Source organism: Rhinoraja longicauda, chromosome 26 (assembly GCF_053455715.1).
Source record: "Rhinoraja longicauda isolate Sanriku21f chromosome 26, sRhiLon1.1, whole genome shotgun sequence".
NCBI lineage: Eukaryota > Metazoa > Chordata > Chondrichthyes > Rajiformes > Arhynchobatidae > Rhinoraja > Rhinoraja longicauda.
The window spans coordinates 6,739,011-6,766,989 of NC_135978.1; the positions used below are offsets into that span (position 1 = coordinate 6,739,011).

The window sequence follows — 27,979 nt, forward strand, 5'->3', positions numbered from 1 at the left end:
CCGGTGGAAGTGGTGGAGGCTGGCTCGATTTTATTATTTAAGAGTAAATTGGATAGGTATATGGATAAGAGGGGATTAGAGGGTTATGGTCTGAGTGCAGGTAGATGAGACTAGGTCAGGGAGAATGGTCGGCGTGGACTGGTAGGGCCGGACAGGCCTGTTTCCATGCTGTAGTTGTTATATGTTATATGTTATAAACTAGAGACAGAAGAAACTGCAGATGCTGGAATCTTGAGCAACAAAAAAAAAAGATGCTGGAGGAACTAAGTAGGTCAGATGGTTTGACCTGCTGAATTCCTCCAGCATTGTGTGTTTTGATTATTCAATTAGGCATGCAATGCACAAGTCCAGGCCAATGATTTTTTATAGGAATTTCAACATGGCAGTTCACTAATGGTGAGCCTTAATTTACTGAATCTGAATGGTGAAAGTTAATTTATTGAATCTGAAATTAAAGACTCGATTCAGCAATATAACTATGATATCAGCTCTGCTGTCATAGCTGTCTTTTAAGGAAGGCAATCTTCCTTCCTTATCTAGGTCTATATATATAACTTCAGAACCAAAGCAATGTGGCTGACTCCTAAATGTCCAATTAAATGGCCTGACAAGTTGAAGGGCAATAAAAAATAGGCAATGAATGCTGGCGTAGTAAGTGGCACTTGAGTTGTGCCAATGAACAACCAAACAAATCCATCCCAAGTACTGCACTTACTGCTTTAAATGACAGTGTAGATTTTGTACTCAAGTCATGGGGAAGAATACCCCCAGCTGAGCCAGTCCTGATAACACTTACAATGTACGTGCACAAAATTACTAACTTTTACTTTTCTGTAAAAGGGGAACCTTACAATCTTTAAAATGAAGTCATCGTCTCTGACTTTTTCCTGAGCTTTAACGTGTGAAATTAATCACATGAGAGAAAGCACACAGTAAGCTCTACTCCTCAATGTCAGTAAAATTATAAGGGGCTACAGCCAATAAACAGAATTTAATTTTTGACATCGATGGTTAAAATAGGGACGGAGGTATTGGAAATTTGGTTATTTCTGTACTTTAGTGAATATGCACTGCCAAAAATGGCAATGATCAAGATTGCTTCAGAGTCCTTCTACCTTGCAATAATAGACAAAAGAGAAAACATCCCAATCAATTTTCAAGACAGAGACAATAATCAAATGATAACCCCCCCCCATCTCAAATCAAACTAAGCAATCTTGTTAGCTCTTTTTCCAATTCTAATCAAGTTTAAGGTTAACTTTTTAAAGTTTAACAACCACATGACATGTAACTGGGACTGAGAACAAAGGTTAAACACCCAGTTGTAAATAACTGAGTTCGGCTATTTGACTGAATGTACCAATCGATCAAATTCACAGGAGAAATACTGTGAACTGTAGAAATTTGCATCACGTCTGTATGATGCCTAATAAAACAAACTCGATGGAAATTATGGCTTATGGTACATAAACTGCAGCAAAAAGTTGCTAGCTGCTTGTCCATGAAACATAATTATTTTGAGTTACGGGAAAGGAAATGTTGGGTGAAACAAAAGGATCCTTTAGTCAGTTTTTGAGACTAGGATTTTGGAGCAGTTGAAAGCCATTAGGAAGGGTGATTATGAGAGATGATTAAAATGTGGGCACTAATTTTCTTTGCTGTGGCCACACATTATGACTGGTTTATATTTAAATTGTAATTATCTTGTAGACTTTATTTTTTATTTTTCTTGTTTAGGACTGGTCTTCATTGCACTATGAGGATTCTTTGGGAGTGTGTTTTAATGTATTTATTTAAATATATAAGCTGGCTAGCTGGGATGAATTTCTTCATACCCTTGCCCATGAATTTTGTTACCTCCCTCCTTTCTGTCAACTCAAATTTGCCAAGTAGCACCTGACCATTGATATGAAATTCATGTGTAAAATGAAAGTTGAGATTACAGCAAAATCCCATCATATTATCAACTGATCCATACCTTTAGCATACTGAATAAAGGTTCATGGATAAGGAAATGTTATCACTTTTTCATTCCCTAAACCATGGGTACTTGGATCAATTGTTATTCTGTTCGACTTCATCCTCATCTCCGTCCCCTCACCCGCCTCTGCCCCCCATTATAGCCCTCTCTAGAATGAGCAAACTGTCCAGAAAGTTAGTCAAATTTAGAATATGCACGATGTTTCTTTTTTTGTTTTGTGTTGGTTTGTGGTTGTGTGTGTAATTGTTTATTTTAGTGCTCTTATTCTTGGACTGTGGGTGATGAAATCTTGTCCAAAAGACTTGTTTTTTTTGGATGACAATAAATGTTATACTGATTCTGAATCCATTCAATGGAAAACCATTGTGATCCATCTCAAATAAAAATTACTGAGATTATTGTGGTCTTTACACAGAAAAAAACAAGCTGCTGAAGGAATTCGGTGGGTCAGGCAGCTGCAGTGGAGGTAAATGAATGTCACTATGTGCACCCCTCCCTCCCCACCGGCCTTCATTTGCTCATCAACCTTCCCCAGCCTGGATCCATCTATAGCCTGCTAGCATCTATCTCACTCCGTCCACCTCACCCCTTTACACTGACTATCTCTCCCTTTCAGCTCCAATTCTGGGTTTTGACCTGAAACATTAACTCTCTCCAAAGATTTTGCTGAGTTCTTCCATCACCTTCAGATCCCAACATCACCAGTCTCTTGCATAGTCAAATCTTTCTGGTTTTGTGGTACTCCTCTATCAGAAATTGCAAATGTTTAGTGGGGGATTCTGAGGATTGGTAGAATTTTATTTGTGACTTTGCATTCTCCTTGGATAAAAATATTCATGTATAGCACAAGCTTAAATTCTAGTTTTCAACTGAAGTATGTGCTTGTGGATCCTAAGTAATGTTGCCTTGGTTACTGATGTCATGGTTGCATGACAATGTGGTGCACTTAGAATTTATGCAAAAGACAGTCTACCTGATTTTTGCCCCCTCCAGAGTAATAAAATAGCATAGTCCATAAGTTTATAGTCCAAGAGAATTTACAAAGATGGAGAATTTTTCATAAATATTAAGGGATCTATTATTCTTGAGGCAGGAATTGAAGGATTCTGTGTCACCAGCATATAAAACTCTACTGTACCTCTGCTGCAAAAAAAAAATCCTATTTATTTAAACTTTTCCTCATGAAATCACTGATTCTTTTCTTGCACTTTACTGCATGGAAGTCACTCACCGTCCACCACCTTACCTTGGTAAACATTCTATTTGTACATTCTTCTTGGGCATTGACTCAGCCGAACCAAATTCTATCCATGGACTTCCAGCTGGGTTGTTGGATAGAGTCAAGGTTAGGTACAGACATTGGAATTATAGATTTGAAACATACAAGAACATTTGACCCATTGAGTCCATGAGGCTCTTACAAAGCGATCAAGTGAGTCTGCTGCTTTTCTCATGTATCTCTGCAAATTATTTTCTCTCAAGCAAATGCCTAAATCCTTTTTGAAGACCCCGATTGTCCTTTTACCACCACCTTTACAGACAATGCGTTTCAAATCAAAACCATTGTGTAAAAAAATGTCTCTAATATTACCTGAATATGTTGCCAATCACTTTAAATCTGTGTACTTGGGATAACGCAACATCTGCTAATATGAGCTACTTCTCAATTTATCCTATCCAAACCCATCTTTCACATCATAAAATCATAGAAATGGTGCAGCACAGAAGGGAATTTAGGCTATTGTGTCTGCACCCACATTTTACTGAAGGGTCCCTGGCCCTTTCTCCATAACATTGCATGGTTTTTTTCACAGTGGCGCAGAGGTAGAGTTGCTGCCCCGGGTTCCATCCCCGTGACCACCTAGGTTTTCCCCGGGTGCTCCGGTTTCCTCCCACACTCCAGTGACGTACAGGTTTGTAGGTTAATTGGCTTCGGTAAGGTCCAAGATGGCTGCGCCGCCATGCGGCTGCGGCTCGCCGGCAGTCTGTTTGTCTTTTTTCTTTTTTTGTCTATGTGTTAGTGTTAGATGTGTGTGTAGTCTATTTTTTAGCTGAGTATATGTGGGGGGTGGGGGAAACCTTTCTTTTAAAAAAAAATCTCTTCCTCGACGGAGATGCAACCCTTTTCCGAGTCGTATCTCTGTGGCGCTGCGGTCCAACACCGTGGAATGGGCGGTCTCCGTGGGAGAAGCATGGGGGAAGAGAGAAGACATTTTCTTGCCTTCCATCACAGTGTCTGGAGGAGTCACTGTGATGGATGTTTGTGTTAAAATTGTGTGTCTTGTGTCTTTTACTCTGTACTGTTGTGGCTGCGTGGCAAATGATTTTCGTTCAATTCATTTTGAATGACAATAAAGGTAATTCAGATTCAGATTGTACATTGCACAAAGTGTGTAGGATCTCTGGTCAGTGTGGACTCGGTGGGCCAAAGGGCCTGTTTCCACGCTGTATCTCTAAACTAAAGTAAACAAAACTAAAAATATATTTCACCAATTCCCTCTGAAATTCCTCTCTGAAATGGTCTCCGCCACAATGGCATTACAGGTTCTGACTGCACGCTAAGAAAATATTTTTCCTCATGTCACTCTTCAATCTTTTCATCTTTATTTTATACCCAGGACATTTTGTCCCTTCTACAAAGGGAACATTGATCCACGATCTACACTGTCCAGATCCCTCATCATTGTGTCCGTCAAATCTCACTTTAGCATTGTCTAAAGAAAACAGTTGTAGCCCCTCTAATCTATTCCTGTATCTATAGTCTCTCATCCCAAGAACCACAAAAGTCTTTGCTGGATTGGGTCATCACAGACAAGGTAGGCCCAATGGCCTGTTTCCATGCTGTATAGCTTTATGACGGAGGACATTCTCCAAAATCCATCTTTTAATGTAGCAGCCAGAATTGAATACAATTTTCTAGTTGATGTAAGAAAGTGTTTTACACAGGTTCAACATGGCTGATATGTATTTTAGCCAAAAAGTAACATTACCAAAATTGGCAATCACTGGTTCTACTAACTAACCTTGTAGGTCAAACCTTTCCTTCTGGGCTTAAATCTTTCTAGTTCTAGTGGTTTAGGATTAGTGAATGCACAAAATCCAAGCAGTCAGTGTTAAATCATTCCTACTAATGGTTGAAACAGGAAACTGCAGATGCTGGTTTACAAAAAAGAACCAAAAGTGCCGGAGTACCTCAGCAGGTCAGGCAGCATCCCTGAAGAACATGGATAAGTGATGTTTAGGGTCAAGACCCAAAACATCACATATTAGTCTGCAGGATAGCCCCAACCCGAAATATCATCTATCCATGTTCTCCAGGGACACTGCCTAGCCCACTGAGTTACTCCCACAATTTTAGACTACCAATTGTAGGATTAGGAGAGTGCTGGAGCTCCCTGAATATAATCTGAGCATTTAGAAAGATATTGCATTATGGCTGTGCTCCACTGAACCAGACATCCAGTGAGGCACTAAGTTCATATGTGATAGGAGCAGAATTAGGCTATTTGGCCCATCGTCTTTTCAGCCATTCAATCATGGCTGATGCATCTTTCCCTCCTAACCTCATTCTCCTACCTTCTCCCCATAACCCAGACCACTAAACGGAATAAAACTAAAACCAAAAAAAATTGTGTACGCCAGATGAAATGTGAAAAGCAAATTAAGCAACATCAAACAAGAGACAAGCCTATATTGTGTCTGCAGAGAAGGGGCAGGACCAAAGATCACCCATCCACATACTGACTCCACAAATTTCAGACATGAATATTCATACTAACAATGAGATAAACTACCATTGTGAAAACTACCCTTCAGTGGAAGCACATTTGATGGAGTATGGCATTATGTACATCTTACTCCAGGGTTTAAAAACCTGGAGCATCTAAAAGGAGCAGCCATTGTGATTTCTAACCATTGCTGCACTTTTCTTTTTGGTGACGTGGTGATTTAAAGGAGTTCTTCAATACAGAGCCCAAACAATAGAAACTCTGCTGCAGGGTGGCAGACAATGTTCAGGACAAAACTGCGTCTCTCGGTTAATCTCCAATTATTCTGCAAAACATAAAATCGGGGCAGTTTCCAAAGGAAACACTCAATATGCTATCCATCAAGAAGGTCAGAGTGAAGGCACTAGTGCAAATGACACAATAAGTGCCATATAAATCATCTAATAAACCTTCACGAGAAGGAAGTAAAAAGTTTGATCTGACCTTATCCTACTATTTCTCATTTTATGGCTCTGTAAACGTACTTCTTCACAAAGTACATGATCAGCAACCCAGGCATAAAATGATAGTGTAGAGTCATAGAGTGTGGAAACAGGCCCTTTGGCCCAGCTTGCCCACACCGGCCAACATGTCCCAGCTACACAGGTCCCATCTATCTGGGTTTGGTCCATATCCCTCCAAACCTGTCCAATCCATGTACCTGCTACTGTTTCTTAAAAAGCTGGGATAGTCCCTGCCTCAATTTAATTTTGCAGTTCTGAAGATTAATGTTTCCTTATTTGTTACCAGGTTACGCACTGATGTTTTATGGTCGATGAAAGAAATGTTTTAATGACCCCAGACAATAAAATATATCAATATTTAGATTTATTAAAATCTGTTAATAACTTTGAAAAATTCAAGATTGATGTAAAATGTCAGTGCTATTTTCAACAGTTTAATAGAAATAGATAACAAAAATTAGAAATATGTAAACATTAAGAGCATATCTATCTGCCACCATTAATGTTCTTAACTATTTGGACTCTAATTCCGTGGGTTCACCACCCTCCGGGTGAAGAAATGTCTTCCAATTGTAGCTCTCAAGGGGATATTCTGTATCCTGAGATTGGCCTTCACCTCTCTGCCCATCAAGAGAGTTAGATTTTTTCAAGAGAGAGTTATATTTTTTCAAAAGGGAGTTATATTGATTTTTTCAAGAGAGAGTTAGATTTAGCTCTTAGTTTCAAGAGAGAGTTAGATTTAGCTCTTGAGGCTAAAGGAATCAAGGGATATGGAGAAAAAGCAGGATCGGGGTACTGATTTTACATGATCAGCCATGATCATATTGAATGGCAGTGCTGGCTCAAAGGTGCCTACTCCTGCACCTATTTTTCTATGGTTCTACGAAGATCCACCCTATCCATTCCTCTCAACTATTCTTTCATCATTTGTGTACAAAAAAGACAATTGAATTTTTATAAATGTTAGTTACTAATCTACTCTCATGGTCCTTGTCCCTCATTTCCATTTTTTTTTTTTTTACATACTCTATACTTGTGCATTCAGTTTGATCTTCTACTCCAACTTGAACCTTGTATTTGTCATAAATTTCTAGTTTATATTTTATTTTGTTTTATTCTCTCATCAAGGAAGCACTAGTTTTAGATTCCCTTCCTATCATCTTTGAGACAAAGTCCAAATCACTTTCTCTTTGAATGCCTTGCATTGCCCAATGACTTTTATTTAACCAATCATTGTTTGATGCAGGGATCAGATTTTTTTTCAACTTGTTAAAAATTAACTGAGGAAGGGCTAATTATTTTTTACAAGTACATCTGTCGCACACGTGGATACGGCGTTTTGGGGGCAATGGCAGAGTTGGACATGTTGGTATAACAGCGTTTCCGGTTAATGCACTGTATTTACTCCTATCTGGCAGAATTTAAGGTGTGAGCAGTAAGGATAAGAAAGGGCTGTTCCACTTATTGTCCACAGCCTATAATTACATTGTTACTGTAGCATCAGGTGTTCGCTTTGCAATGATTAAGAAATCTAGAAACAGGAATTCATGAAGAAAAACTTTGAAAAATCAAAATGTAATTTAATTTCGTAAAGGATTCTGTTAAAAAAAAAAATCAAGGTTTTTAATATGAATTGATTTCCAAAGAGAGTCACAGCCAAATGTAATTCACAGGTAAAGCGGGTTCAAGATCAAGATAATTATATTTCCGTGCTCTGGTACAATTAAATCCCTATCGAAAAATCATGTTCTTATTCCTAACTAATAATATAAAAATAAAATTATTTATAGTGAAATACAATTCTGATGAAAAGCAACATTGCAAAGGTAGGAATAATAATGATTGATCTTACAAATCTCTTGGCGTTAACTTTACATTTCTATTGTTTCGTGTATTCTTGGCATAAGCTAATGCCTGAACATCTGAGTGAACATTTTTAAATGTTTTACAGTTTTCTGTTATATTACGTGTTGGAATACTAAGGATGTGTATGCTAAATTACCAAAACTTTATAGTGATGTCATTAATGTGTAAAATATATACAGTGATACAATTGCAGAACATGTAAAGCATCAGTACAAATAAGGAAATAAATGTGCTGCTATGAACAGTAACCACTGTTAAATTTACTAAACCTGTCAAAATATTACATTGCAGGAAAAACAATAGTTGGTTTCTGTTTATGGCATCAATAAGACAGAAACGTACTGTGGTTTCATCTGCTTTTTCCAAAGCATTGTTTTTTAACAAAGTCTTTTCTTTTCTGTGCTGGGGAGCATCTGGTAAAATATTCCACGAACACTGCGCTTTAGGCATCCCCGACAGAAATTTGACAAATAATAAAACAAGATCAACCAGCATGTGCAGACTGATAAAAACCAAACTGTGTTCAACTGTCCAGAGGACAAAAGCAAGATTGGCCATCCGTCGGGATACAGGTTCTACAAGTGCCTCGCACGCATGCAACAGCAACAATAATACAAAAGTGCTCATGGCAAGGCAGCCCATCACTTTTATCCAGTCTTTTACTAACATCCTCCTCTTCATAATAAATATGCCAACTTGTACACCGGCCATGTAAATAGATACATATCCAAACATGGAAAAAATCCCTTCTCTGTTAGCATTAATGAACCCATCCCTCGTACCTTTGCCATCACTGCCATGTAATATAAATTGTTTCAGATTTGTTGTTTCAAGGAGAAATTGATAACATAGGGCGATACAACTTGACAAAATCCATGAGCTTCTTATAGGGCACACTACCAAAATAATAGATGATAGGATCCTAACTACTGCCAGTGTGAAAAAGAAATTCCAATGCAAACCATATTCAGAGATATGCTCATGATAATTCACCGATTTAACACTTATTAGACGAACAAATCCCAAGAAAATTAACGGCCAAACTGCTATTACCTGTCTGACTACAAAACTAATTTTAAAATGTGATACAATTTTGTTCCTCTGTCTTGCTTCAGGAGAAACTAGTGCGTTTAAAAAAACGAAAGCTGCTGCACCATAGTCCATATATCCCTTCCCATATGTTTCAGTTTTAGCAAAGCGTCTTGGAAATATTGGAAAGTCCACAGCTAGAATGCAGATGGCAGTCACTATGTTAACATAGACTCGAAACGAAGTGACAAAGGGATTACGATTCATAACTAGGCTGGTTTCTAAAAATTCTGCTGCGACTTCTTTCAAGTGTTGACAGGCACTCCGTTTTCTTTGATAATATATCTGAAATACAGATATTGCCAGAACAACTACTAGAACCAGCACTACCCAATGAAGAACAGCTGACAAAACAGTGCAATACAATACAAGAGGTGCCACCAGTACAACAAAGTCAATGAATAGGAATCTTTTCCATGGTGATTCTGTGCTTTCTCCAAAGAAATACATTAAAATCAAGTCTCGATAGGCAACAGACAATACACATGAAACCAAACCCACTGAATTCTCAGTCAGAGTAGTACCATTCAAGTTGCTGACAAAGGCTTCTTTGGATAGCTTTTGCTCCATTTTACATTGAATATCTCTCCCTGAAAAAAAAATTACAGTGATTACTCGAAAACACAATAGAAAATATATATATGATATTTTAACCACACAATAATCTGGTATTACATATTTATTCCATGTTCTGAGCGATTAAAATGAACATTAAAAAACATTTAACATTTTTGTTTTGGATATCCATTTTAAAAGTCGTTTGCAATTTGGTCACCATTTCCTATAATAAAGTCACTACTCCTGAACTTCTGACCAGACCATTTAAATTTCCAAAAGTTACTTCAGTAGTTCAACCACTGCAGGGAAAGTATTCAATCCTCAATTTGTCATTTGTGATTTACTGTTGGCATTAAATCATCACCTTACATTAAATTGGTCCTGCTGCATCAGTTTATAATTTTCTACAATAAACAAACTCCTCAGCCTCCTGGACACCATCTCCCAATCATTCACAGTTGACAAATGCACCACTTTCCTTTCATTCTTCCAAAGCAAAATAGACAACATCTACAGCACCTTAACCACCAACGCACCTGCTCCCCCTCAAACCACCTACCCCCCCTTATCCTGTCAACCCCTGCCTCAGTTCTCCCCAGTCTCCACCACCGACCTCTCTGACCTCTTCACAGGAATAAAAACTGCCACCTGCTCTCTGGACCCCATCCCCTCCAGCTTTGTCAAGGCCTGCCTTCCTGCTCTCTCTCCACTTATCACTGCCGGCTGTATATATATGATATGATATGATATGATAATAAACTCCTCCCTGTCCACTGGCATCGTCCCGCCATCCCTCAAAATCGCTGCTGTCACCCCCATTCTGAAAAAACCTGGTCTCAACCCTGACGCCCCAAACAACTTCAGACCAATCTCCAACCTACCCTTTCTGTCCAAAGTTTTGGAACGTGCTGTAGCTTCCCAACTCAAATACCACCTCTCTACCAATAACCTGTATGAAACTTTCCAATCCGGATTGCGCTCCAACCACTGTACTGAAACTGCGCTCCTCAAAATCACAAACGACCTTTTCCTCTCCTCCGACGCTGGCAACCTCAAAATCCTCATCCTACTTGACCTCAGCGCCGCCTTTGACACCATAAATCACTCCATTCTCCTCACCCGACTTGAAACCTCCTTTAACATCACCGGCACAGCCCTATCCTGGTTCAAATCTTACCTCTCTGACAAGCACCAGTTCATCTCCATTAACAACTGTAAATCCACCACCGCTCCCCTCCCCCAAGGTGTCCCCCAAGGCTCAGTCCTTGGCCCCCTCCTCTTCATCCTCTACCTGTTCCCCCTTGGTCAATTAATCCGCCGTCATGGTCTCAACTTCCACTGCTTCGCCGATGATATCCAGCTCCTCATCTCCACCAAGTCAATCTCCACCACCACACACTCTACACTGACAAACTGCATCACTGAAATAAAATCTTGGCTTCAATCAAATTTCCTCAAACTCAACTGCAACAAATCTGAAATCATCATCATTGGTCCAAAAACGCTCACCAAATCCACCCAAAACTTCATCCTCAATATTGATGGTCTCCCAGTATCCACCTCCCCTCACATCCGGAATCTTGGAATCATCTTTGATCAAACCCTCTCCTTTGACAAACACATCAAACACATCACAAAGACAGCCTTCTTCCACCTCAAAAACATTGCCCGTCTCCGTCCATCCCTCTCCTCCACAGCTGCAGAAACCCTCATCCACGCCTTCATCACCTCCCGTCTGGACTACTGCAACAGCCTCCTCTATGGCGCACCCTCAAAAATCATCAGTAAACTTCAATATTCAAAACTCCGCTGCCCGTCTACTCACCCACACCCCGATCCGTGACCATATCACCCCCGTCCTTTACAAACTCCACTGGTTCCCCATCCCCCAGAGAATCCAGTACAAAATCCTCCTCATGACCTACAAAGCCCTCCATAACCTGGCCCCATCCTACCTGACCGACCTCCTCCACAGGCACACTCCCACCTGCACCCTCCGCTCTGCTGCTGCCAATCTCCTATCCCCCCACATCTGGACCAAACTCAGATCCTGGGGGGACAGGGCTTTCTCCATCGCTGCTCCCACCCTATGGAACTCACTACCCCAAACCGTCAGAGACTCCTCCACACTCACCACATTCAAAACATCACTGAAGTCTCACCTGTTCAGTACTGCCTTCAACCACTGAAGGTCACCTCACCTTCTGTCTCCTTTCTCTGTTCGTTTACTTATTTATCTATTTATTCACTTCCCTATGTTCTCTAAATCCCTGTAAAGCGTCTTTGAGTATATGAAAAGCGCTATATAAATGTAATGCATTATTATTATTATTATTATTATAATTACCTTAATAAATGCGGCACAGTTGGTAGAGCTGCTGCCACAGAGACCAGGGTTCAATCCTGACCTCAAGTGCTGTCATTTGCGGAGTTTGCACGTTCCCCCTGTGACCACAGATTTGTAAGTTAATTGGCCGGTTGGGGTTGTGTAATTTGCTTATTTTATTGCTCTTATTGTTGGACTGTGGGTGACTAAATTTCGTCCAAAAAAATTGTTTTTTGGATGACAAATAAAGATATCCTGAATCTTTTGTAAAATTGCCCCTATTGTGTAGGGAGTGGATGAGAAAGTGGGTTAACATAGAACTAATGTGAACGGGTGGGCTGAAGGGCCTGTTTCCATGCTATATCTCTAAACAAAACAAGATGGTGCCACGCAAATAGCTCCCGAATTATTCCAATGTCCACCTGTATTAGAGGAATTTAGAAAGGTCAATGGAATAATTAAAAGCTAGATATCATCATAGAGGGATGACCTTTTCCGTCAGTTGAAATGTTTGCCTCATTTCAGCAGCATTATGCAAGGATAGATGATCTTGAAGAGGAAGTATATTCTGCTACTATTATTTTGGCTTTGGATTTGTACTGCTGAAGAATACCTGCTCGCAATTTTATATTTTCATTCAGCAACAATATAATAATTCAGTGCAATCACCTACACCTCACCTGGACCAAAAGGGAGATTGGAGGACAGAGCCACAAGGAAGTTTCTTCCGCAATGACTCCGAGATGGCTTGTACTTAAATCACCGAATATCGACACAAAATGCTGGAGTAACTCAGCGGGTCAGGCAGTATCTCTGGAGAGAACTTCAATCACGGATGTTGCCCAGCACTTCAGAAGCAGAAAGCCTTGCCCGTGATGCTGATATTTACTACGATGTGATGTTTATCGTGGGGTCCGGCGCCCATTGCCAGAACCAGAGTCAAGGCCAGAGTGGGAGCCTAACCTCTGCCTTAGGTCGGTCGTCAGTCTCTCCAGGGGTGTCGATCCTGAACCTCAATTAGAAACAGGTAAGAAATGCGGTGCACAGTGGGCCCTGCTGGTAAAGCTGCTGCCTCACAGAGACCAGAGACAGGTTCAATCCTGAAGATAGACACAAAATTCCTAACTCAGCGGGTCAGGCAGCATCTCTGGAGAAGCGGGCATGGGGGACGTCTGGGGATGAAACCCTTCTTCAGTCTGTGTCTCGGCGGGCGCTGTCCGTGTGGAGTTTGCACCTTCCCCTCCCCTGCGACCACAGATCTGCAGGTGAATTGGCCTCTTCCAGTCGCCCCCCCCCCCTCCCCCGGGGTCAAGGGTGAGGGATGACGCGCGCGCTCCCGGTCGCACGACGCGCGAGGTGGCGGCGTGCGTGCGTGCGCGCGCGTGCGTCCCCGCGGGGCGACCGTTTGAAGGCTCGAGTGGCGCCAGATCCCAGAGCTGGAGGGAGAGAGCGCGAGCGGTCCTGCCCCGGCGGACAGCACCGCACCTCGCCCCACAGCAATGCAACGGTGAACTGACCGGCGCCCAGGACCGACTATAACACTAAGGGAGCCATGGCAACGCGCCAGGTAAGGGGAGAGGGGAGAGAGAAAGAAGAGTGGAGGGAGGGAGGGAGAGAGGAGAGGGGAGAGAGAAAAGTGGGGAGAGATAAAAGTGGGGAGAGATAAAGAAGAGTGGAGAGAGAAGAGGGGAGAGAGAAAGAAGAGTGGAGGGAGAGAGGAGAGGAGGGGAGAGAGAAGAGGGGAGAGAGAAAGAAGAGTGGAGGGAGAGAGGAGAGGAGGGAGAGAGAAGGGGGAGAGAGAAAAGTGGGGGGAGAGGGGAGAGAAGATGGGAGAGAGGATAGGGGAGAGAGAGAGAGGAGGGGAGAGAAGATGGGAGAGAAGAGGGGAGAGAAGATGGGAGAGAAGAGGGGAGATGGGAGAGAAGAGAGGGGAGGGAGAGAGAGGAGATGAGGGGAGAGAGGGTAGAGAGAAGAGGAGATGGGAGAGAAGAGGGGAGAGGAGGAAGAGAGTAGAGGGGGAGAGGGAGGGTTGGGCATGTTGTTCCCACGGTCATCGTCAACAGTTTCCTTCTCTCCAGAGATGCTGCCTGGCCCGCTGAGTTACTCCAGCTTTTTGTGTCTATCTTTGGTTTAAACCAGTATCTGCAGTTGCTTTCCGCACACTGTCAACAGCCAGATTGATGGACGAGGTGCAGTTTGACTGCAGCAGTGGTTCAGTGGGACGTTGTGAAATTATTTCTTTTGCATACTATTTCAGTAAAATTTTACTGTACATTAAACACAATCATGATTAATGATTAAAATGAAAAATGACATGAAACACAATCGTGAATCAGTCTGACCGTTGTAGTTTTTGAGTTTTACAACTAGAGTTGTAGTGCTAGAATTACCATGGAAAAGGGTTTGGTTTAGTTTTAGTTTAAACTAAAACTAAACCAACTAAGCTAAAACTGGGTGGAAGGAATGACCATGGAAAGGGTTTGGTTTAGTTTTAATTAGTTTAGTTGGTTTTGTTTTAGTTTAAACTAACTAAAACTAAACCAAACGCTTTCCATGGTCATTCCTTCCACCCAGTTTTAGTTTAGTTGGTTTAGTTTTAGTTTAAACTAAAACTCGTGAGTGGATGGAATGACCATGGAAAGGGCGATGTCACCTTCATGTGCGGATCACTCTCCCTCGCTCTGCACAACCCTCAGGCTTGAACGCGAGTCAAGCTGCAAATGTTTTTGACATTGAGAAAGACTGGCTGTGACACCCTCAAGCAAATGCATAAATCCTTTTTGAAGGCTCTGGTTGACCTTTTTTCCACCACCTTTACAGATAATGCCTCTCACCTCAAAACTATTTTATGTGTAAAATAAAGTTTAATATCAGCTGAATCTTTTACCAATCACTTTAAATCTTTGTACTTGGGATATTGAACCATCTGCTAATATGAACTATTTCTCCATTTATTTGCTAATATGAGCTACTTCTAAATTTATCATACCCAAACCCATCTTTCGCATCATAAAATTATAGAAACATTGCAGCACAGAAGGTTAATACGGCTGTGTAGGAAGGAACTGTAGATACTGATTTAAACTGAAGATAGACACAAAAAGCTGCAGTAACGCAGCGGGACAGGCAGCATCTCCGGAGAAAAGGAATGGGTGTTGTTTCGGGTCGAGACCCTTCTTCAGTTAATGGGGGTATTGTGTCAGCACTGAGACCCAAATTTAACCAAAGGGTCCCTGACCCTTTCTTGCTTCATCATATATTTATCAATTTCCTCTGGTAGGGTAAATAGAATTTGAAATCTCTTACTTTGGGTATATATTTGGGTATCAGATCACAATTCTGATCACAAAGGACAATTTGAAGGTATTTATTCACAAAATGCTGGAGTAACTCAGCAGGTCAGGCAGCATCTCAGGAGAAAAGGAATGGGTGACGTTTCGGGTCGAGACCCTTCTACAGACTGATGTCAGGGGAGCGGGACAAAGGAAGGATATAGGTGGAGACAGGAAGATAGAGGGAGATCTGGGAAGGGGGAGGGGAAGAGCGGGACTCTCTAAAGTTGGAGAAGTCGATGTTCATACCACTGGGCTGCAAGCTGCCCAGGCGAAATATGAGGTGCTGTTCCTCCAATTTCCGGTGGGCCTCACTATGGCACTGGAGGAGGCCCATGACAGAAAGGTCAGACTGGGAATGGGAGGGGGAGTTGAAGTGCTCGGCCACCGGGAGATCAGATTGGTGAACGCAGACCGAGCGCAGGTCAATTTGGTCATTGTATGGTCAGAATCACACAAATTTTGATGTGAGCTGCCATTACTCTGAGACTTTGTTTTGGTCAACATTCCAGCATCTGCAGTTCCTTGTTTTTTCTGCTCTCTTTCCCATCCAGTGCTCTGCCGCCACATTTAGTTTAGTTTAGAGATACAGCGTGGAAACAGGCCCTTTGACCCATCATGTCTGCGCCGACCAGTAATCCCCGCACACTTACACTAACCTACGCACGAGGGACAATTCGCAATAATACCAAGCCAATTAGTCTACAAACCTGTACGTCTTCGGAGTGTGGGAGGAATCTGGAGCACCTGGAGAAAACCCACGCAGGTCATGGGGAGAACGTACAGACTCCGTACAGACAGGACCTGTAGTCAGGATCGAACCCGGGTCTCTGGCACTATAATGTTCTGTGTGGGCGCATTTATTTATGCTGCAGAAAACAAACTTGCATTATGTAAACATATTGAGATAACATTTAATAATTTTAATGCCACAATTGTGAATAATTCAGAGTTTTTTAATGTTTGGTTTCGAGTAATCCTGAACAAGGAGGGAAACAATCTTTTAAAACTGATTGTGATTCTCATACTTGATGGGACAATAGTCATACAAAACAATGTGAACTTTCACTCTACTTCCAAACCAGCATTCTTCTTTAACTGTTTGGAGGTGTGTGCATCCTAGCATCAATTCTGATGTGATCCCCGCACCAGTTGTACAGCTTGCTATCTAGATTTTATGCAGAAATAATGACAGACTGGGTGGGCTATAATATCTGACTGACAAAAAGAGAAACACATTCCTGCCCACAGAAAGAAAGGAATATGGAAAACATTTTGAATAGCAGAAGTTAGATTCTTGAGTTTTCTTGTCACGAATGTCTTGCTGTGACTCATCAATGAAATGTTAAGGCTGAGTGAATTTCATTAAATAAGTTGTGATTATGTTAAATGTTGCTCATTCATGTTACTTTGGTCCAACTCTTGGCTTGAAAAAACGTAATACAATTAGAATAATTCATAAATGTATTCAGTCTTTTAGAGTTGGCCATGGTGAACTGTTGCAAGAGTAGCAAGTTAGAAAAACCCCACCCCGTTTGCAGTGCATGCAAGTTAAATTACTGCCATGCTTGTGTGTAATGTATTGGGTATAATACTTGAATTTCAAAAAAATAACTTCCATGCTGGAACCAACTGCAGTAACTTTTAATTTATTTGCCCTTTAGGTAATGACTTTGAAAATACCATACTGGATAAAATAATTAAAATGACTAACATTACTGAACCTATATTCATATAATATTTTTAGCATGTAGTAAAATATTTAAAAATACCTTACAAATCAGCAATCCACAAAGCAAATCAAGCTGTGAAATCATGAGTAAGGAACACCAGATTATACAATCAGAGTCCAGTTTTTATACTAATTTAGTCTAGCTTTAATATCATCCTGATTTTTGTCAAAATTAAACCTTTACACATAATTTGGAGCAACAATTGTTTGTCATTTTCCTGAATCCAAGTAATGACAGTTTTACGAACTATTGACCTACCAATTGATTAAAACTGAAACTATTCTAGTAAGAGATGTATGCTGTTATGTAATTAATTGAGGTACAAAGACATCCTACTGCTATTGGGAATGTCCTGTTACATTTGGAATAATCAAGATTATTGCAGAAAATGTTCCACCTGTAATAGTTCAGATATTTCACAAATACGTTCATATTTCTCTAAGTTAGAAGTAAATGGCAGTGATAATTTATGTAGGAAGGAACTGCAGATGCTGGTTTACTTTGAAGATAGACACAAAATATTGGAGTAAATCAGCGGGCAGGCAGCATCTCTGGATAAAGGAATGGATTACATTTTGGGTCGAGACCCTTCTTCAGACCTCTATCCAGAGATGCTGCCTGTCCCACTGAGTTACTCCAGCATTTTGTCTATCTTCAATGTGATCATTTAGTTGTGTATGTAAATTAATACGTGTTGAACCAGTTTTGCTGGGATTAAGTGACGGGGGATGGAATTCTCTTAAAAACAGATACAATTCTACTTTGCAACTTTGTGTCCTTAAATTGCTTTTTAAAATACTCATGCTAATAATTTGGATGATAGATTTCCATTTAATTTTCCATGCTCTGATCCTTGTGGAATGTTATTAGTTCCTAGTTCAGTGGTATTTTTCTTGTTATTTTCTTATCTATGCGGTTGTTCCACGCATGAGCCCAGCCACTGCTGGCAGATTATTTAAGCTCTGTGACCTTGCTTGAAGTTCACCAGGTAAATTCCAGTAATGTTTATGAGTTGGTGATCAAGAATTCTGTTTGTTTATTATTGCTAGTAAAGCAACTTAATTATCCATTGTGATCAAGTAATTGTAGTCCAACCCCCAAGTTATGATTAACTAAGTCACCACAGAAAGGAATTTAACCCAAGACGAAATGTGACCTACACAACTTGTTTTTTTTCTTTATTTATCATTTGAATCATTGGGAAGTTGGGATTCCATTTTGAAAATAAAACTAGATGAAAGAAATTCTGCTAATATGAAAAATGCTGAAGAGACAAAAAAGTAAAACAAACCAATATTAGCCACAGTATTAATTAATAGAACAGTTTAAAATAACAATGTAGGATCGCTGAAATGAAAAAGTAAAGGTCATCAGTTTATGTGCAAATACTAAATTGAATAACATAAGACATTATTATGATAAAACCAAATAATTTGCTGCAATGAGCCCTTTGGTTTCTTTTTTTTTTAAACCCAGTACAAAAACATGTCAGGAATGCAGCCAGAAAAACGGGAAGCACACATCATCAGACAAAGCTTGCGCCTTTCTTAAAATAAAAAGAATATATCAATCATTGAAGTAACTATGATTTGTTTCTTTTTAGATGTATACATATTCTCAGACACAACTGTATCCCTGTCGTAGGCAGCAATTGCTACTGTTCATTGATAATTGTTCTTTAAAGCTGCTTGAGTTAACAGAATGTCTGCTGATCTTAATTGCTGAAGCAATCATATTCTTAAAGGAATTGCTACAATCAGTGAGCCTCTATTGATTGGATGAAAGACAGGAACTGGAACAAAATAATTTTACAAAGTGACATTCTTCTAGTTTAAAAAAAACACATCTGCATATTCATCAGAGATGGCCTGAAGAGATGCAGAACATATTCCCATCTAAAAATGCTAACTCTTCAGTAAAATCAAACAAAGCCACAAAATATTTCAACTGACAATGCTTAAATTGCTTTTTGTTTTACTATTCTCAACGTAGGTCAAATGAAGATGAAGGAGGTTTTGTATTTTGTTCAGAAATTAGGAATCAATCAGTAGTTTAAATACATAGCAGCACAATTATTAAAACTAAATTAAGCAGAAAATATTAAGGTGGAGGGGATGGTGGTACATAATTGTCTAATAGAAGTATTGAGAAAGTGCTGGAGCAATTTGGATTTATTTAAACTGGACGTGTGTGGAGCAAAAAAAGATTCCATACAGAACTTGGAATGTATCTAGTGACATTCTGCACTTTGCTGTCAGATGGTGATCTCATTTTTACAGAAGGTTATGCTGAAAAGGCTGCGACTATGATGAAAAAAATAAATACAGTGCCCTCCATAATGTTTGGGACAAAGACCCATCATTTATTTATTTGCCTCTGTACTCCACAATTTGAGATTTGTAATAGAAAAAAAATCACATGTGGTTAACGTGCATTGTCAGATTTTAATAAAGGCCATTTTTATACATTTTGGTCTCATCATGTAGAAATTACAGCAGTGTTTATACATATTTCAAATTGTGGAGTACAGAGGCAAATAAATAAATGATGGGTCTTTATCCCAAACATTATGAAGGGCACTCACTGTAGGCCTAATAATGGGCAGAAAACCCTTTTTTTTTGTAATTGACCTTTTTATTACCCTTGTACGTACCCAAACCTCTGCTAGCATTTTTGTTTTCTGTTGGCGAGACAAAGTCATGCAGCATGGAAACAGGGCCTTTGGCCCAACTTGCCAATGCTGACCAAGATGCCCCTTCTATGCTGGCCCCACCTGCCTGCATTTGGCCCATATTCCTCGAAACCTTTCCTATCCATGTCTTTTAAATGTTGTTATAGTACCTGCCTCAACTGTAGCACGCATGATGGTTCTGGTGATAGGATGCGGGGTTTAAACTTAAACTTCTGTTTCCAACAAAATAAAATTAATTTGTTGTCCTGGGCAAATGACCTGAGATGGAGATTTGTTTTATGATGAGCAAGTAGGCGACGAAGAAGAAAAAAAGTGTGGTGTGTAAAATAATGTTTTTTTCAATATTTCCATTATGTGTACTTTCTGGGGTATATGTAAACGTTCTGGGGTTCTGGATCAGGTTGGTTGTCAAGCAGCAGAGAGGTATTGAGGGAATTGATGGATTAGTAAACTTGAGTGATTAAGAGAGAAATAGCAGTTGACCTGTGCCTGGTGATGTCAACTGTTAAGGAAGCACGGGAGTAACTTGGAAGGCTCAGGATGTTTGTTTTTCCAGGTTGTTCTGAGGTGACATTGAATAGGCCAGAAAAGCAGTGAGCTAGATAGTGGAAGTTAATTGGTGAGTTTAACCAAGTCAAAAGCTGTGAAATTAAAGAGTCGTCATCATTACACAATGTTATTTTTAACTGGTCCAGGAGCATGAGCCGAGTAAAGGACGCATTGAAGGAGTTCAAACTTATTGGGAAGATAAGACCCATTGGGGGATATTTAAATGCAGAAGGAGTCGAGAGTTTTCTGTTTGAGATGATAGCTTGATCAAAAGGTTGTTGGGTTTGATAGCAAACTGGATGTTGTCAGAGGAAAGGACCCAAGAAATATTTTGCACATAACAGCTGAAAACATGTACAATGGACACATTCAACACAGTAAGCTCCCACAAATAGATGTAAACTAAAGAATCAGCTCGGTTTTGATTTTGAGGTTAATTGGCAATAACTATTTAGTTAGGATATCAGATTAGTGTCTTTTTGATTATCTTTTATCCTGGAGTTCAGGGAACTTTTATTTGCACCTACGAAAGCAGTCAGAGCCGACATTGTACATATTTTCTATAAGATGGCACTTCCGACAATGCAGCATTTCTTCAGAGCTGCTTCAAATGCCAACCTAAATTTTGTTTTCTGCAATTATGAGTCGGGCTGAAATTCCTTTTGAGTGCCCCAACTTGAATGCAGATTCCATCTATATTCCTTTATATTAGAACTCTTATTTTGCAGATTTTGTTTTTAACTGTATTTCAATCCAAAAATGTACTTTTCTTGTAGATTTTAAACTAGTATTGTCCCAACAAAAACAAAACAAATGTGTGGGAAGGAACTGCAGGTGCTCCAAAATTGTGTTCAAACTTAACAAATTCTATTCATTTTAGTGTACAGCACTCTTGAGGATAATTTACCAAACTTAGAACTTCCAAACTGTGTAGGAAGGAATTGCGGATGCTGGTTTAAACCAAAGATAGACACAAAATGCTGGAGTAACTCAGCGGGACAGGCAGCATTTCTGGAGAGAAAGAATGGGTGACGTTTTGGGTCGAGACCCTTCTTCAGACTGGTTTCTTAAGTAGAATAATAGTGGGCAATAAAATTAAATGAGTTGCTTTTCTAGAAGTACATATTGAATGTCTTGCGGTTCTTTTTTCAGACTAATGGATTGAAAAATTCCCAAAAGATTTTAGATTACACTACATTGAATCATACAGTTGAGGAGATAAAAGCTTTTCTCATTAATGAAGATGAGTTGCACCAGTTTGATGATCTCACCAAAGTCAATCCAGTAACAACTGCAACAGGTATCTATCTAATGAATTGTTTTTTTATTTTTGTTATGTAGTTACTTGTAAAACGATGGATGTTTGAGCATAATACACGCTTCATACTAGATTGACCGTCCTTTATTAATAATGGACGACCAAGGCACACATGTCGAAATCAAGTACAACAGTAAATATATTTGGGGAACTCCATACTAGACACCTGTATGCTGGAAACAAATAAGTACACGCAAAAGTCCCTTTAACAGAATTATTCTTAAAATGTGCTAGTTTGTTATCTCAATGGTGTCAGATTAGGTAAAGGGGAAGTGCAACGAGACCTGGGTGAAAAAGAAACTTTTTCACCCAGAGAGTTGTGAATTTGTGGAATTCTCTTCCACAGAAGGCAGTGGAGGCCAATTCACTGGATGAATTTAAAAGAGAGTTAGATAGAGCTCTAGGGTCTAGTGGAATCAAGGGATATGGGGAGAAGGCAAGCACAGGTTTCTGATTGTGGATGATCAGCCATGATCGCAATGAATGGCGGTGCTGGCTCGAAGGGCCAAGTGGCCTCCTCCTGCACCTATTTTCTATGTTTCTATGTTTGATAGGCTCAGCCTGATGATTCTCCCGTGTGTATTATCAATTTTAATGATTGTGAAATGAATATTGTCATATGGTCATAAGCGATAGGAGCAGAATTAGGTCATTCGCCCCTTCAAGTCTACTCTGCCATTCAATCTTGGGCGATCTATCTCTCCCTAACCCCATTCTCCTGCTTCTCCTCATAATGGCACCCTGTACCATTCAAGAATCTATCTATCTCTGCTTCAAAAATATCTATTGACTTGGCCTCCGCAGGCTTCAGAGGCAAAGAATTCCACATTCACCACTAAAGAAATTCCTTCTCATCTCCTTCCTAAAGGAAAGTCCTTTAATTCTGAGACTATGAACCTCTAGTCCAAGAATCTCCCACTCGTGGAAACATCCTCTCCACATCCACTCCATCCAAGCCCAATACAGTCAAACGCTCATCATAAGTTAACCCACTCATTCCTGGGATCATTCTTGTAAATCTCCTCTGGACCCTCTCCAGGGCCAGCGCATCCTTCCTCGGATATGGTGCCCAAAATTGCTCACAATACTCCAAATGCGGCCTGACCAGCGCCTCATGGAGTCTCAGCATTACATCTCTGTTTGTGTATTCTAGACCTCTTGAAATAAATGTTAACATTGCATTTGCCTTCTTTACTACTGATTTGACTTGCAGATTAACTTTTTGGGAATCCTGCACCAGCACTCCCAAATCCATTTGCACCTCCGATTTCTGGATTCTTTCCCCATTTAGAAAATAGTCTACGGCTCTCTTCCGACTACCAAAATGCATGACTTCTCACTTTGCTACACTATATTCCATCTGCCACTTCTCTGCCCACTCTCCCAACCAGTGTTGCAGTGCTAATTGTTTAGGTGCCGGAGCTGTCACTGATGCCGGAGCGGCCGCTGTTAAATTCCCTGCTATTTAAAATTCCCCGCTGATTATTTTGCCTTTTTTTTTTACAGAGGTGTCGAGCGGTGCTCTGGTGAGCTCCAGCAGCACCGCACCCCTGCTACCAGCCTGTTCAAGTCACTTCCGCTGAGTCCCTGCTTTCTCTGCACAACCTGCCCTTCCACCTATTTTCGTATCATCCGCAAACATGGCCACAAAGCCTTCAATCCTCTCATCCAAATCATGAATATACAACGTGAAGAGTAGCGGCCCCAGCACCTACCCCGCGGAACTCCACTAGTCACTGGCAGCCAACCAGAAAAAGACCCCTTTATTGCCACTCTTTGGCTTCTGCCATCCAGCCAACCTATCCATGCTTCTCTATGGACTCTATAAAATCTTCCCAACCACTGAAGTCAGACTAACCGACCTATAGTTCCCACTATTCTGCTTTGCTACCTTCTTGTACAGTGGGGTAATATTGGCAATTTTCCAACCGTCTGGAACCACTCCTGACTCTAGTGATTCTTGAAATATCACTATTAATGCCTCCACAATCTCTAAAGCCACCTCTTTCAGAATCCTAGGGTGCAGTCCATCCGGTCCATGTGACTTATCCACCTTCAGCCCTTTCAGCTTCCCAAGCACCTTCTCCTTAGTATTAACCACTCCACTAACCTCCACCCTTTGACTCTCTTGAATTTCTGGGACATTGCTGGAGTATTTCGCTGTGAAAACTGATGCAAAAAAGTTATTCAACTCCTCTGCCATTTCTCTATTCCCCATTATCACTTCCGCATCATTTTCCAGCGGTCCAACATCTACTCTTGCCTCTTTCTTACTCTTTATATAACTGAAAAAACTCTTGCTTTTATATTATTAACTAGCTTACCTTCGTATTTCATCTTTTCTCCTCGTATTGCCTTATCAATGGTGTTATTCTACTTATAAGTCATTGTATATTCTATTTATTTTTGAAAAAACAAAGTTTCTCAAAAAGTTCATCAAGCCATGCAGCATCTGTGCAGAGAGAACCAGAGTTATTGTTTCAGGCAATGACTTTCATCAGACCATGGAAAAGTTAGAAATAGCGTTTTAAGTGTGGGGATGAGAAGTGAGAGGGCTGGACAAGTGGAGAGAATGGTAGTGATGACATGGAGCTGAGGAGGGACTGAATCACAGAAAAGATGTCGGTGCAGGCTGAGGGAGGGTGGTGACATTTGTTCTGTAAGGAGCAGCTGTATACAGAAGATAATGAATGAGGGCAGGAAAAAATACTAAATGTGAGAGATTTAAAATACTGTGGTTGTGGCAACTCTAAATAATCAGACTGCTGCAAACCCTGTGGGTCAGGCAGTATCCATGCAGGGATAATAATGGATAATGGCGCAGGTGGACATCTTGGATGTTTCTAACATTCTCTTTATTTAATTTCTAGCAACTACATAGCTTTCTATCTCAAAAGTTGCAGCATTATTTGTTTCTATTATTACTCGCCATCTTCTATTTATAATGCCAGACAAATTGGATGTAATTGTTTTTCTTTTACCATCCTCTATCAATGAGCACTGCCATTAAAAAAATATACATTTAGTTGGTGTTGGTCTCCATTCTGTCGTAGGCATATTTTTGCCACCCTCCCCCTTTCTACAACTTAAAGTATGCTTCATTTCTAACTTTTCCGAGTTCCGATGAAAGATCATTCACCTGAAATGTTAAATTTTGTTTCTCTATCAGGTGTAGTCTGACCTACTGAATATATATAATGTTTTCTGTTTTTTATTAAATATATCAAATATCTTTTTGTTTGCCTTTCTAATGAAGATGCAAAGAATTTTGTGTTAAAAATCATGTTCTCTGCAAACATTTGGTTATAATCCATAGCATTTAGATTAGCTAGTCACTATGTATAATATTTTGGATTTCAGTTTCTGAAATACTAAGCATCCTGAATAAATTGAGCATTTTCTGTCTCCCAGTTTTAAGATGTCTCCAAGCAAGATATGCAGCTGGTGTATTTTACACTAATGCAGGTTGTACACTAGTGGCTCTAAATCCTTTCCAGCCTGTGCCTAACTTGTATTCCTCTGAGGTCATGAAAGAATACCACCATGTGTCCCAACCACAGGTAACTCAAGTACACTTTGGTGCTTTCTTTATTTAACTTAACAAGCAAATGACTGCATTATTTTCCTTTTTTACAGATTCTGTAATGGATGTAAACTTAACATTTATTTTGCAAACTAGCCAATCAGTTTTACATGATTAATAATTTGAGTTTTTTTTGTACTGGTGCTTTTTGCTGCTCTGTACAAAACCAAAATTTCAAACAAATTATATTCTTTAGGAATTGAAGCCTCACATCTTCACAGTAGCGGAACAAGCCTTCAGGAATGTCCAGAGCCACATTGAACCAGTTAACCAGTCGCTGATAGTCAGTGGAGAGAGTGGTGCTGGAAAGGTAAGAGCTGAACAAGCATAATGTAGTTAGATTCACAGAGAAACAAGCCTCATCAATTAGCAAGTTAATCATTGTGGTATGATTTTTGGAAAGTAGATTTTGATCATTATGGGTAACCAATTGCGATAGTATCTGCCTCAACTACCTCCTCCGGCAGCTCGTTCCATGCACTCACCGCCCTATGTGTAAAAAAAAAAACACGTTACCCCTCAGGTTCCTATTAACTCTATCCCCCTCATCTTAACCATATGTCCTCTGCTTCTCAGTTCTCCTGCTCTAGGCAAAATACTTTGTGCATTAACCCAATTTATTCCTCTCATGATTTTGTACACCTCTATAAGATCACCCCTCATACTCCTGCTCTCCAAGGAATAAAGCCTGCTCAACGTCTCTCTGAAGCGCAGACCCACGAGTCCTGGCAATATCCTCGTATGTCTTCTCTGCACCCTTCCTAGCTTGACAACATCTCTCCTATAATATGGTCACAAAACTGAATGCAATACTCTAAATGTGGCCTCACCAATGTGTTATATAACTAACATGACCTCCCTACCTCTATGCTCAATACTCTGACTGATGAAGGCCAATGTGCCGAAAGCCTTCTTGACCATCCCTTCTACCTGTGATGCCATTTTAGTTTTTCAGTTTAGAGATGCAGCACAGAAACAGGCCCTTCAGCCCACCTCGTCCATGCCGACTAGCGATCCCGCACACTAACACTATCCTACACACACTAGGGACAACTTGCATTAAACCAAGCCAATTAACCTACAAACCTGTACGTCTTTGGAGTGTGGGAGGAAACCGAAGACCTTGGGAAAAACTTACATGGTCACGTGGAGAACATACAAATTCCGTACAGACAAGCACACATAGTCCGGTTTGAACCTGGGTCTTTGGAGCTATAAGGCAGTAGCTCTACCGCTGCGCCACCCAAAGGACTATTTCCATTCAAGGAACTATGTACCTGAACTCCTAGATCCCTCTGCTTTACAACACTCCCCAGAGCCCCACCATTCACCGTTTAGGTCCTGCCCTTGTTAGGCTTCCCATAATGTTAAGAAAAGAGATGACCAAGGCCCACACGAGAAATATGCTTGTTTGTTCACAGTTTGTTTTCAAGTTCCATAACAGGAACTTTCTTCACAAAACAGTTTCTCAGCTTTGTTCTCAAGCCAATTAAAATTTCCTTTTGTAGACGTGGACATCTCGATGCCTAATGAATTACTTTGCTACAGTTGCTGCCTCATCCACTTCTGTAAAGTGCCAAGAAAATGTGGAACGAATAGAAAAGAGAGTACTGGACTCCAATCCAGTGATGGAGGCATTTGGTAATGAAACTTTCTGTATGTGTTAGATAAAATGTTTAAGAATTTCATGACATATTTTTGGATTTACAGGTTCAGATGAAATATTCTTTGTATTGTCATTTCGATTCGAAGTGTAATTGTTAACAGGACCATCAAATAAATTCTTGGATATTGCAGGGTTGATACTCTGGGGATCAAGTAGAGCTGTGTGGGTTAATCTTGCATGAGGACTATCAGTCTCTAGTGCAAGAATCTCCACTGACTTACTCCTCTGTAAAATTGTGAATTTATTTTCTGACCTGCCATTTTACAATTTAGGGACTGTATTCTTTAGATAATTAATGTGTCCATTGTACTAAAAATGATGAGCTAGTCTGTCTTGTGAAACTATATTGCAAACTAGTAAACTAAAGATTAATATGTAAAAAGTAACTGCAGATTAAAAAGTAACTAACATCTTACACCAAAGAGAGACACAAATTGCAGGAGTAACTCAGCGTGTCAGGAAGTACCTCTGACCCGGGTCGAGACCTTCCATCAGATTAATGTACAGTTCCCACTGCGTAGAGCATCAACTCTGCCGATGCATTTGCAAGCACATGGAAACAATTCCTTTGCATTTTGGGAGATGTCGGAATGAGTTGACTAATTCCTTATTGAGTCTTGTTCACCCCCTGGTGGGCTACTGCAGAATGCCATTTACTTAAATGTTGGAAAGATTACTGCAGACTCTTGTGGTCAGATAATTTGTGGCACAGATGGGTATGTGGGGTGTTTGTTTTGGAAGAAGAGGCAGAGAAATAATTGTTCCAAATGCAAAAGACGTAAATTGACTCAGAATTGAAAGTACCTGGAAGTGGGCATCCAATAATATAAAAGATAAAGATTTCAAATGAGGATGTTGACAAGATTTGAGGGCCTGAGCTATAGGCAAAGATTGAGCAGGCTTGGACCTTATTCCTTGTAGTGCAGAGGTGTAATCTAATAGTGTATAAAATCACGAAGGGTATTATTAAGGTACAGAATGTTTAGGAAGGAACTGTAGATGCTGGTTTAAATTGAAGATAGACACAAAATGCTGGAATAACTCAGCGGGACAGA

General features: G+C 40.2%; 2 protein-coding genes across 3 annotated transcripts in view; one reads left to right on the forward strand and one right to left on the reverse strand.

The window, feature by feature from the left end:
* Window positions 1–6,632: 6,632 nt before the first annotated feature.
* Window positions 6,633–13,349, reverse strand: pigw (phosphatidylinositol glycan anchor biosynthesis, class W). Its single transcript, XM_078422602.1, has 3 exons — window positions 12,732–13,349; window positions 12,073–12,170; window positions 6,633–9,757 (listed from the first exon to the last, which is right to left on the reverse strand). Exon 3 carries the CDS (start codon window positions 9,735–9,737, stop codon window positions 8,211–8,213), a length of 1,527 nt encoding a protein of 508 aa, XP_078278728.1. The 5' UTR covers window positions 9,738–9,757; window positions 12,073–12,170; window positions 12,732–13,349; the 3' UTR covers window positions 6,633–8,210.
* Window positions 13,350–13,482: 133 nt separating this feature from the next.
* Window positions 13,483–27,979, forward strand: part of myo19 (myosin XIX) — a 45,743-nt gene continuing 31,246 nt past the window's right edge. The window contains exons 1-5 of one of the 2 annotated variants that reach the window (XM_078422107.1): window positions 13,483–13,618; window positions 21,510–21,657; window positions 25,087–25,235; window positions 25,455–25,568; window positions 26,767–26,899. In XM_078422107.1, coding sequence (XP_078278233.1) covers window positions 13,604–13,618; window positions 21,510–21,657; window positions 25,087–25,235; window positions 25,455–25,568; window positions 26,767–26,899 — 559 coding nt within the window. In that variant the 5' untranslated portion in view covers window positions 13,483–13,603. The remainder of the gene's footprint in view (window positions 13,619–21,509; window positions 21,658–25,086; window positions 25,236–25,454; window positions 25,569–26,766; window positions 26,900–27,979) is intronic. The other variant, XM_078422108.1, reaches the window with a different exon arrangement.